The following is a 12,435-nucleotide window of genomic DNA, read 5'->3' on the forward strand; positions in this document are numbered from 1 at the left end:
TAGCAGTCCCTGGATACATTTGTTTTCTTTAATTTCTTTACACCCTGTTGGTTATCTGGGCCAGCCCCTGAGAACCCCTGCCCTGTGCTTGTGTCCTCTCTGATGCCTTTCACCTTGCCCCAGAACGCGATGCCCCTGTCGGCAGCCATATTTAAGAGCGAGGAGAAGAACCCAGTCCCGCAGTGTCCACCTCGGCTGGACGTCCAGACCATCCAGCCTGTGCTCTGGAGCCGCATGCCCAGCTGCTTCCTGAAGGTGGAGACAGAGCGCGTGAGCGAGCGCCACGGCTGGGTGGTGCAGTGCCTGGAGCCGCTGCAGATGATGGCGCTCCACATCCCTGAGGAGAACAGGTAGTGGCAGGGCCCGGGGACAAGAAGGCCTGCGAGGCCGTGAGGCAGTGCCCAGCATGCCCAGAAGGGAAGGAGGAGCGTTCTCCTCCAGCGAGGATCCTGTGCGGCCCCAGGATGACTGTTGGTTTCTCTTCCTTCCCTTCTCAGCTGTGTTATTCACTCAGAACAGCAGGGTGTTCACTATGATATGCCTGCCACAGGACCTTCACTATAGCTCCGAGTGCCCGCACTTAGGGACATTTCCATGTGCATAATTAAAAATCGTAGTGTGACGCTGTAATATATGCTTATTGATGGCAAGGAGGAGGAGGAGGAGCTATGCCTCACCTGCTTAGAGAATGATGAATCAGGCTCCTGGCCTCCCCTTATTAAGAGACACTTTTGGATTACGACCTGGGATCAACCCCAGCACTAGCACTTTCTGGCTCGGTGGCCTTGGGTAAGGTGCTCATGTACCCCAGGCCTCAGTCTCCTCATGGAAACAGTGAGATAAATGTCCATCCAAGGATGGCTGGCAGAAAAAATGAAATGTGTAGGTAAAGCTATAGTGCAGATGCTGGTGCCTAATAAGAATTAAATAAATTCTGCTTTATGGATATTATTTTGATCTCTTGGACTGAAAAATTAAAGTAAGAGAGAGAGGGTGGAGGCATGTAACCTGCCTACCTCCCAGTTGGGTGTTCTGTCAGGTCCTGGGCCACAGCAGGGCAGGCTAGCGCAGGGAAGGAGCGGACAAGACCAGCAGTCCCCCCATGTAAGCCAACGCGAAGGGTCGTCAGCTCCATGGTGAGGGGCAAAACCAAGTGGAAAACCTAAGGAAGATCTGAGCCCGCCCCCTGGACCCCCAACACGAGGGAACAACACACAGGTAGGGACACCTCTAAAGTCAGGAAGGAGAAAGTGACTGATCGTGCCAGCTCATCTCAAGTTCAAAGTTTCCTCTGTGAACAGGGGAAGCCCCGTGGAGGATGGCAGTGAGGCGGTTACACAGATGGTGTAGATGGGGGACTGACGGAGGGCCTGTCACATCTTCTGAGGGCCTCTGACCTCAGGAAATAGGATCCCCTTGAGCCTACAAATAAGAGAACCATGGCGCCTCAGTCTCTTTTCTGAATGTTTTTTGGTATTGAAATTTTGGGTATTTCCCTAATAAGGAGTCTTTACTATTTGGTAAGCTGATGTCTTCTAAGTCTTACAGACTTTGGAGACCCTTGCAGTTAGATGTGGTGGGTTTTCAAGAATGGGATGTGAACCAGACCGGGGGAGGGTTGACAACCTGTAAGAGAAAATGTGGCAGAGATGCCTCCATCCTGCTGCCCCTCTGCCTTCGTTGGGTTGAGTGAAATCCCTGAGGGTTCAGAGAGCAAGGACTCTGCTGGATTCTGGCACCTCTTTCGCCCCATGGAGTGGTTGATGGCTTGTCTTACTCTCAGGTGTGTGGATGTCCTGGAGCTCTGTGAGCAGGAGGACCTGCTACAGTTCCACTACCACACGCTGAGACTCTACAGCGCCTTGTGTGCCCTGGGAAACAGCCGAGTCGCCTACGCCCTGTGTAGCCACGTGGACCTCTCCCAACTCTTTTATGCCATCGATAACAAGTACCTCCCCGGCCTCCTTCGGTCTGGCTTCTATGACCTGCTCATCAGCATCCACCTGGCCAACGCGAAGGAGAGGAAGCTGATGATGAAGAATGAGTACATCATCCCCATTAACAGCACCACTAGGAGGATCCGCCTGTACCCAGACGAGTCGAAGAGGCACGGGCTGCCGGGGGTGGGCCTGAGAACGTGCCTCAAGCCAGGCTTCAGGTTCTCCACCCCTTGCTTTGTCGTGACCAGTGAGGAGCACCAGAAGCAGAGCCCCGAGATCCCCTTGGATACTCTCAAGACCAAGGCGCTGAGCATGCTGACAGAGGCCGTGCGCTGCAGTGGCACTCACATCCGAGACCCTGTTGGGGGGTCTGTGGAATTCCAGTTTGTGCCTGTGCTGAAGCTTATTGGAACCCTGCTGGTCATGGGGGTGTTTGACGATGATGACGCCCGGCAGATTCTCCTCCTGATCGACCCTTCTGTGTTTGGGGAGCACAGTGGGGAGACAGAAGAAGGGGCAGAGAAGGAGGAAGTGACTCAGGTGGAGGAGAAGGCAGTGGAGGCGGGGGAAAAGTCCAGCAAGGAGGCTCCAGTCAAAGGCTTGTTACAGACCCGATTACCAGAGTCTGTCAAGCTGCAGGTAAGTCGGGGCATCAAAGATCCCACCTGGGGAAAGCCGCGGAGCCAGACAATGCAACCTAGTCGAGGGGAGGCAGGGACTGTGGATACTGGTCTAAAACTGAGGGATGCTCAGAGCGCCCACCAATCGTGCCTGTTTCTGACATGGAGTGCACTCCCTAAGTCTCCCCAGCCTAAACGAAAATACCAGCCTTCATCAACAAGGCATGGGAATAGGAATTGTTTCTCTGGTAATTATTTTCTAGTAATGGGTTTGCCCTGTTCTTCTCTCTTACCCTTTGGGCCTAAGCGGTGTATTCGTAAGGTCCTGTCTAGAGAAGGGGAAGAGCGTTGGGCTGTGGAGTAGACCAAAGGAATTAGACATAGGGTGATCACACTCATCACCAGCTTTCATTTGTATCCACGCTCTGATCACCAAGCTAATGTGGACCTGTGACACCTGATATACAAGAGACTGCCACGTGGGCTACGGAAAACAGTGGGCTAACTCACAGCTGTCCCGTTGGCATCGCCCAGGAAACCTCAACCTTTCCTAAACCGTAGTCTTACCAGATGTAAGCTAGCGTCACTAATGAACTGATGACAATAACGTTTGTCTACTGGAAGCTGAGGAGAGATAAATAAACAGAGTAGGACAGTCTGCCCCACCGAGTGAGCCTGGTCCAGCCTTCCTGGGCTTCGATTCCTGCCCCTCTGCCCCTTAACTGCCGACAGAAACTTGTCAAGTTCATAGCCCATTAGAGGCCTAGCTTTATGATTTGTAAAATGTGGATGACAATATAGTAAAACATAGGATTAAATACATTATGAAATATGTTTTACCATAAAATTACAGTCCAGTAATCTGTAGCTGAAGCTCTCTTACCCAGTGGGATGGGATTGGATAGATGGTCTGTTGACTGAAATGTTGGCTATGGAGGAGAGTCATGACAAACTTTACATCTACACCCCAGATGTTGTATTCATGTGTATACATGTCCTCTTCTATCCTTTAGTGTCTCTGACTGGCATGCAGAGCCATCTCTTATGCAGAGTAGGCACCTGTCATGCACTATCTACAATTGCCAGCTTGCATAGACTGAAGATTTAGGAATAATTGGAAAGCTGAGTACAGACTGCTTCTAGATTTTCATGATTCCCCCCAATTTCTTGCAGTTGTCTAACTCACACCCAATTTTTAGTATTTCTGTAAAAAAAAAAAAAAAACAACTTACTTTTTACAGCTGTCCCTTCATCATTCAGCTTAGTTTTCCTATTTTATTGGCTCATGTAATTTTTAATTAAATGTTGCGATTACATCACAAGTGACTGGCATAAGCCTTGGGTCCTAGTTAACCTGACAGAGGTATGCAGATATGCTAGAGACTCTGCAGGGAGGCGAGAGCTTCCACCTCCCAGACAAACCAAAGAGTGCCCCCGACCCCATGAAGGGTCCAGTGGGGGTGGGTGACTGGAAGTTCTGCTTTAATAACAGTGTCAGGAACCCAGGGATCAGAGGAGATAAAGTACAGCAAGTGTCTGGCACAAATGTCCGGCAAACAGTTCGTGCTCAATAAGTTATGGCTACTGTTTCTCTTCTTACAGTATAAGTTCCAATGGTGATGAAAGCAGTGACAGTAACAGTCCTAAAGAACTAGGCTCAGAAACATGGTGCTTATAAATGAAAACAGTGAGAGATCCAGAGATGTCAGGGAGGAGCCACTGCTCCCCGTGCAATTCAATGCTGGTTTCTATACTAAGCATAGAGCCTGAAGAAAACACTCCCTCAAAAATGTCTCTTCTCTCTCTCCACAGACGGATTTACTCGGTCTGTAGTGAGTTTATTTCCATTGTTCTCCTGGCCTCAATGGTAAAGAGCTGGTCTCTGGATTCAGGCCAACTTGGCTTCAAGTAATAGCTCTGTGCTGACTGGGTGACGTGGGAGAGGTTACTTAAACTGTCCAAATCTCAGTGTTACCATAGATAAAATGGAGCTGCTAGGTGCTTCCTCAGTTTACGTAAAGCTTTGTTACATTAGCATATATACACCCTTTTATTGCAGATGTGTGAGCTCCTCAGCTATCTCTGTGACTGTGAGCTGCAGCACCGAGTGGAGGCCATTGTGGCATTTGGCGACATTTATGTCTCCAAGCTCCAGGCAAATCAGAAGTTCCGCTACAATGAGCTCATGCAGGCCCTGAACATGTCTGCAGCCCTGACCGCCCGGAAGACCAAGGAGTTCCGCTCACCCCCACAGGAGCAGGTGAAGACCCCTTTCTGAGCCTCCATCCCATTCCTAAGGAAGGACTTGAACCCTCCGGGCAGGGCACTTGACAGCCTGACAGCCACAAGAGCTGCCGCAGATTAGAAGACTAGGCACAACAGCAGGGGACAGGCCTGGTCCGACAGCTGAGGAGCACCGGCCAGTGATCTTCTGGGTGGGAAAACAGCCCTTGCAACGCTGCACAGAGGGCAGGGCCCCCTCCCTTCCCTCAAACCTATGTCCCCATCACTAAACCAAAGACCAGATCACTGTCGGTGTCCAACTTGTACCCCAGCAGGAGCCACCACTTAAAAAGTGCCTGTCTAGTCCTCCCAGAAATCACTGCTGTCTATCAGAGATCAACAGAATATGGTCAACATTTCCCAACCTGAGAGTGGATGCGCTGTCCTCGTGGGCATGGCTCACGACCCTGCTCCCACCCTTCCTTTCCCCATTCTGCTTCCTTACCTTCTCCTCTGCATGCCCAGGGCCGATCATCGCTTTAGCCTACAAGATCATCCACTGCACTGTCATTTCAGACTCATTTAAGAAGCCTGTATGTAACTCCAGAAATTCTTCTCCAATGTGTTAGACCTGTGATTCTTAAGCAGACATCAGAATCACCAGAAGGACTTTATAAAACACAGATGGCTGGTCCCACCTCTACAGTTTAGTTCAGTCAGTCTAGCATGTGGCCCCAAAATTTGCATTTTTAGCAAGTTTCCAGGTAATGCTGATACTGCTGGTCTAGAAATGAAAAGAAATAAGGGATACTAACCACTGTCAATGCCAGCTATCCCATCTGCCACTCCTCCCAGAGTATTCATTTCCACAAGGTATCTATCTACCCATAGAGCTCTCTAAATAAGAATTTAACATCAGCAAAGGATATGGAAGATTTGGATCGATTTTAGGGAAAAGCAATGCAAAGATCAGTTGAAAAACAGGATGCATAAGAATTAGAATTTTAAAACAATGATATGATTCCCCCACCCTTCTGTTACCTTTATGGAGAAAATAGAGGTTTCCAGCTTCCATACGGTATCTAGAGAGACAAAAACAAAAAACAAAAAAACATACTTGGAGGTTATGACTAAATACAAGAGTAGGTAAAACTAAGAGTAGTTCAATGATCCTTGGCAAATTAGTCGAATATAGTCAGCAAGTCTGGCTTTCAAAAGGGCTTCATTAATGGGTATGACCTCCAGTGGAAAGTCCGGCTCACCCCCCTGTGGTTTTATGCCCTGCAGCTGGGGTGTGCTGCCTCCTAAGTGTTCCACTGAAGGAAAGAGCTGTCAGTAAAGAAATTAACATTCTAATTCTGAAACCAGATTATTTTTATTTAATAAATGACCCACCAATATATGTTGTTGATATAATTACCATAAATTAACATTATGGAACAACCACAAAAATTACTTTTTCAACTTGTTTTATAAATATGATTTTATTACAAACTATAGTGTCTGCAGTGGAAGCTTTGATTAAAGATCTTCTTAACAATATTAAATGAGGTTCATAGTTTAATAAAAAAAGATTGAAAGTTGTTTTGTTTTGTTTTTAACCTACAATCCTAAACAGAAGGAGAAAATAGTCTTTTGCCTGTAGTTTGGGCTGCCCCGCCAGAGGCAGCAGAGCAGATACTTACTGCTCCAGTCCCTCCAGATGTTCACTAGCCTAGAGTCATGGGTCTGCAGGAAGAAATCAGACAGATAGGAATCTGAGTGGGAAATGAATGATAGCTTTTTTACCAACTTTTCATTAATTGCTGATGGTATTTTTTTAAATTATAAAGGTAGGCAGCAAAGCAAGGACCTGACTTTGTTACCAAACATAAATTGCATATTTTCTTCATATCATATACCAGAAATATGTGGTTCTAGTACCATGAAATATCACTTGCATCCATTACATGCCTCAAGATCACAGTGGACATAGGACCTGCCCCCGCGACCCTTTATCTAAGAGTTAATAAACAAGTACCTACGCTACTATATCACAGATTTTCTTTTTATGATCTTGATTACTAGATTTCAGTATAATTATTTCTCTTTGTAATCATTGACATTTTATTTTAGGTATTTAAAATATTAATTTGAGAAGGAATTCATGGGTTTCCCTAGGCTGTCAGAGTGGTCCATGGCAAAGAAAACAGTTAAAAATCCCTGAGACAAAACTATTAATGAAAAAAAAAAAGATAGATTGACTGCAAAACATAAAACCTACATGTCAAAAAAAAATCACATAAACAAAATTAAAAGCTCACTGAAAACGGAAAAATATATTGAGGATTGGGGGTATATGTTACCAGTCTAGAGATGTGCAAAGTTACTCGTCGATTAATTTTTAAAATGATAATTACCCAACAGAAGAATGGAAGAAAACATGCATGGGATATTTATAAAATATGAAATAAAAATGGCCCTTTTGTGTGGAAAAACAAAGTTCTACCTCACCAATTAAATGCAAATTAAAGCAACATGGGTATAGTATTTTTCACCCATTAAATTGGAAAATATTTGAAAATGTGTTAACTCTCATTTCTGTAATGGAGATGGCAAAGAAATGCACACTCCTGTATAAATTCAATCATAATACAAACTGTTTGGAGCTTCCTGGAGAGCAATATGGCAATTCATATCAAAAGCCATTAAAATATGCAAACCTTTAAATCTCGTCATGTTGCTTTTATCATAAGAAAATGGTCAGAGATTTGAACAAAAGTTATGTAAATGGAAATTAAAATCAACTTTATAAGGATAAAAAATGAAAATAACTTAAATATATCATAACAGGTCATTAATTTACATAAATTTTACATAAATTGCTATTTATCCATATAATAAAAATGCATAGCATGTATTAAAAATCAGGTTAGGCCTTGGCCGGTTGGCTCAGTGGCTAGACTCTAGCCACTAGAGCATCGGCCCAGGCATGTGGATGTCCTAGGTTTGGTCCCTGGTCAAGGCACACATGGGAAGTGACCATCTGCTTCTCTCTCCCTCCCTTTCCCCCTCCCTTGGCCAGTGGCTCTGTTGGTTTGAGTGTCTGCCCCGGGAGCTGAGGTGAGCTCGGTTGATTTGAGCATCAATTCCACACAGGAGTTGCTGGGTGCATCCCCATTAGGGCACATGTGGGAGTCTGTTTCACTATCTTCCCTCCTCTCACTTAAAAAAATAAAATTAAAATAAAATAAATTAGATTAAGGAAACAAGAAAATTCTCAAGATAAATGTTAAAGCAGAAAAAAAATTCAAAGAAGTTTATTTAGAGTATAATCTCAATCTGCATACATAAAGACTGGAAGATATTTACTAAAATATTACCAGTGGTTATCTTTGGGTGGTGAGATCTCAGTAAATTTTCTTCCTTAGGTATTATCCAAATTTTGTACAATTAATAAACTACTTTTATAATCAAAAAATGCAAGCTATGTTTATATGTTAACCTTTTTCACACACACAAAAAAAATTGAGTTAAATAAAATTTGCGAAGAATGTTAGGTATCTAAGGCAGAATATGAGTTCAGACCAACATTGAGAACCAACTATTCATTCTTCTTTGTCCCTCAAAGATCAACATGCTTCTTAACTTTCAACTGGGAGAGAACTGCCCCTGCCCAGATGAGGTCCGGGAGGAGCTGTATGACTTCCACGAGGACCTGCTCACTCACTGCGGTGAGCTGCCAGGATGCCGCTCTATCAAAGACAAGTCTGTTCGGATGCCTTCAGTAGACGCTGGGGGGGGGGGGGGGGGGGGGTTGTGGATTTTTCTATTTAAAATGACAAGAGTAACTATTTAAGAAATGGTTTTATCTAAACTACTTGGGTCAGAGAAAGATAAAGGAAATAATCCGGGCATAATCCATAACTGAAATTTCTTTTACCTGGAAGAGACTTTGCTGAGATATAAAAAGGGACTGCATCTCTGAAGAAGGAGAAAAAAATAATTGATCCTTACGTAAATCTCACTCAACTCATTTCAGGTTAGACAGTTGGGAGTGGGACTCTGCTCCTAACCGAGTCAAGATTCTGATCCCGTTCACTTTGTCGGTTTTACAATGATACACTATTATCACTTCTGCCCCTAAGTATGCTAAACCAGTAATCCCAGCCTTTGATACATGTCTGCTGCTTTTCAGTGGCTCTTAGAGTTAGCACTGCTTATCCATCAGTGGATTGAGTAACGTATTGGAAAGAAGATGGTCTTTTCATTTGAAGTAACTCAATGCTAATTCTTTCCTTCTGATAATCTTAAACGCTTTGAGGGGTATAGATTAGAAGAGTTAAATTTTGGGATTGAAATTATGTGATGTTCTTGTACACAAGAAATCATCTTAAAAAAAAAAACCCTGTGAAATGACTTTATATAGATAAACATTTAAAGTACCAGGAGGGTGGGAAGCAGAGTTCCTATGTTCTCTCAATCATATGATGGTTATATAAAGTGTTCACACTTTGCACTCTGTCTGACTTGCTAGGAGTTCCCCTGGAGGAAGAGGAAGAGGAGGAGGAGGACACCTCCTGGACTCGCAAACTCTGCACCTTGGTGCAGAGAATCAAAGGCCCTTCCAAGTCAGAAAAGGAGCAGACGACAGCGGAGGAAGAGAAATGCCCTAGTAAGTGACAGCGCCCTTCAATCACAGCACCACCAACACAGTGCTCTTCTGAGACGGAGTTAAAGAATTAGCTTTCTAACAAACACCTAAGATAGAGATGGGCTGCTTAGCTTCAAAGAAAGCATCTGGGTGTCTGTTATCATCAGTGGTAGTTATGCTGTGTATTCTGGGCTGTGCTTTTCTTTGGACTTAAGGAATTTCAAGGAATTTTCGTGTGGAGTCATTTGAAACCTAAGGGGTCTATTGCTTGGTGAGTCTGCTCTTGTTGTATCTCTGGTTAAAAATGCCTAGAAATATATTTCTGTTCTTTATTTTGTTTCCATAATCTTCCTCTTCTAACCATTGTTGTGGTTCCTTAGCATTGAAAATTGCCTCAGTGAAGAAACAAAATAATAATAAAAGAGGAATAAAGGAAATAGGGCATGGGGTTTTAGGGAGGTTGTTTTTATTTGTTGGCTCTGATTTTCATAATGTAACACCCTAGAGGACTTTGACCTTCTATTTTTGCAACAGTGCCAAACCTTGTACAATTTTATTCCTTTAATTCTTATAGTATAGGTGACTCCTACCATATGACCTATTTTAAAACAAGATCATAATTTGTTCTATGGGAAAGTTTACTGTCTATATAAACCATTAACATTTCAAAAGGAACATTGTCTGCCTGTTGCATATAATCAGTCTACTCTTTAGTATCAAATTCTGCAAATATTTCATTTGTCTAAAGAAGAAGGAATTTCCCACATTTAATATAGTTGCCCTTTTTCTTGTTCTCTGTTCCTATCCATCTTAGAATATGCTTTCAAATCATAGACTAGAGCAATAGACTGTCAAGATATGATTAGTTTGTCTGAAACACTGCTTTGGGGTTCATAGATCTTACTGCCCTTTGCATTGACCTGCTATCTTTGTCAGACTATCTCTGAAAGGGAAGAACCCTCACCATTTATCAGCAGAGCTTTTGAAGCCTCTGGAAAAGTGTATGGGGTATTTGGCAGCAGTTGCCCTGGCAACCCTGGATCAGTCCCATCTGTCACCATGGAAGGGGGGCAGGTATTTGGTGAGGATGTGCCAGCAGGATTCTAAAGGCACAAAAATGTGAGTTCAGACTCCCTTTGTGGTTCCTGCCAAAGCAGCAATAAAAATAGGCTGAGCTGACCTGTATTACCTGCTGAGAGTCTATTTTGAAAGTGGATACTTCTTTGTAATAGATTACGTCACAACTAGGTGTCCTCCAAGGTGACCATTTCATGTTAGGGAAATGGAGTCAATCAGATGAAATCATCTGGCTCTGTGAAGTCCTCTGAACTCTAAGAATGGTGCCCAGGCTCCAAGGACTCTAATCTTTAGCACTGCTACCCCAGCCCTCAGACAGGAAGATGTGTCCTGTCCATTCTGGTAGAACATGCAAACCTGAGAGGCCGCCCCAGTATGAGCTCCATGTCTCTACCCCATACTACCTCCCTTCCTCAAACAGAACTATGAAGGGTACAAGTATCATGTCATAAGTCTTCTATCCTAGAGTCCCACATGTAGAAAGAGAAAGTGGTCAAGCATTTCTGGTTATCAGCATATGGATTCCCTGCCAAAAGTTTCAGATACATAAAGCCCCTCACTCAGAGCAGCCATTTTCATAGAAAATCTTAGGAATGGCTTAACATTCATACCCCCCAAATTATTTTTAATTTGACCGAATGGAGGCAATGTTTCTGAATATGTAGCCAGATGTGATAGAGGAGTCAGAATCCTTTATATTGGCAACCGTGTTCATATTATTGCTTATCTGAGTTCTCTTAGTCTTGCATTTCGTAAAACATTAAAAGTATAGATCATGAGAATAATGCAATCGTGAATTGACAGTTTACCAAATACTTCACACAGTCAGCTCTCCATATCTTTGGGCTCTGCATAGTTCTGTTGTTGCTGATGTGTCCTATGTAGTTTGGTCTAAAAGGGTGGTGTTTGTACTGAACATGTACAAACTTTCTTGTACTGCTTCCTAAATAATGCAGTCTAACAACTACTTACAACATCTACATTGTATTAGGTCATCTAGAGGTGGTTTACAGTATACAGGAGGATGTGCACTGGTCCTTTGCAAGTGCTGCATCATTTTCTGTAAGGGACTTGAGCATCCAAGGAGTTTGGTGTCAGCAGGGGGTCCTAGCACCAGTCCCTTGAAGACATCAAGGGATGATTGACTATATTAATCACTGCTGTTACTTTTTTCTTCTTCTGTTCTTTTTTTTTTTTTTTTAACTCTTCCATTGTGCGGTTGATGAAAATAGGACTCAGAAGAACCAAGGGATACTTTCATTTATTCTTTCCATCTTTACCTCATTTCAGAAAAATTTCTAGGTGTCTGTCCTCAGCTCAAGGGAACCAAGATGAGTCAGGCTGTGACTTGACTCAGGTCTTCTGACTCTGGTTCCACCCTCTTTCCATTGCCCATGAAACTGGCCAAAGGATGTATCAGTATATAGAGCAGGAGCCCCCAACATAAATATTACACACAGAAGGGCTCTTTAAAACCATCATCTTTTTATCTTGTCTTAGTACTACACCTGTGAGGTAACTCACTACTTGACTCATCGTTATATGTAGGAAATCTGAACCCAACAGAAGTCAAAATTTTAACATCAAAAAGTCAACCAAGCCAAAGATCTGTATGTGGAGTTTTCGGGGTAGGTAGCACAATTTCGCCTTTATGAGAAGCTGGGGTCATGGGACCTGAAACTCATGAGAATCCTGCTTGCTGGCTCAGAGTTACTGAATGTGCCTAAACTAACTCTAATTCGTACTGTGGATGAAAGCTGTTCTGATCTTATCAAAAGGTCATATGATAGTGAAGAGATAAAAGCTGCTCATAGCAGCCCACCATACTGGGTGACACTTTGTTCTCGCATCCCAATCCAGCAGATGCCCTGGAAGATGTTTTGCCTGTTCTAGGCCCCTGCGTCTGTGTTTCTCACGCGCTACAGTTTAAGCAGGCTTTCCC

The 12,435-nt window shown here is 43.7% G+C and overlaps 1 protein-coding gene across 1 annotated transcript in view; it reads left to right on the forward strand.

Moving 5' to 3' along the window:
• The window catches only part of RYR3 (ryanodine receptor 3), a 626,037-nt gene that overhangs the window by 414,255 nt on the left and 199,347 nt on the right, over window positions 1-12,435 (forward strand). The window contains exons 34-38 of the mRNA XM_066277226.1: window positions 124-350; window positions 1,784-2,579; window positions 4,620-4,820; window positions 8,394-8,496; window positions 9,300-9,437. Of these exons, the coding sequence (XP_066133323.1) occupies window positions 124-350; window positions 1,784-2,579; window positions 4,620-4,820; window positions 8,394-8,496; window positions 9,300-9,437 (1,465 nt within the window). The remainder of the gene's footprint in view (window positions 1-123; window positions 351-1,783; window positions 2,580-4,619; window positions 4,821-8,393; window positions 8,497-9,299; window positions 9,438-12,435) is intronic.

Source organism: Saccopteryx bilineata, chromosome 4, assembly GCF_036850765.1.
Source record: "Saccopteryx bilineata isolate mSacBil1 chromosome 4, mSacBil1_pri_phased_curated, whole genome shotgun sequence".
NCBI classification, from domain to species: domain Eukaryota; kingdom Metazoa; phylum Chordata; class Mammalia; order Chiroptera; family Emballonuridae; genus Saccopteryx; species Saccopteryx bilineata.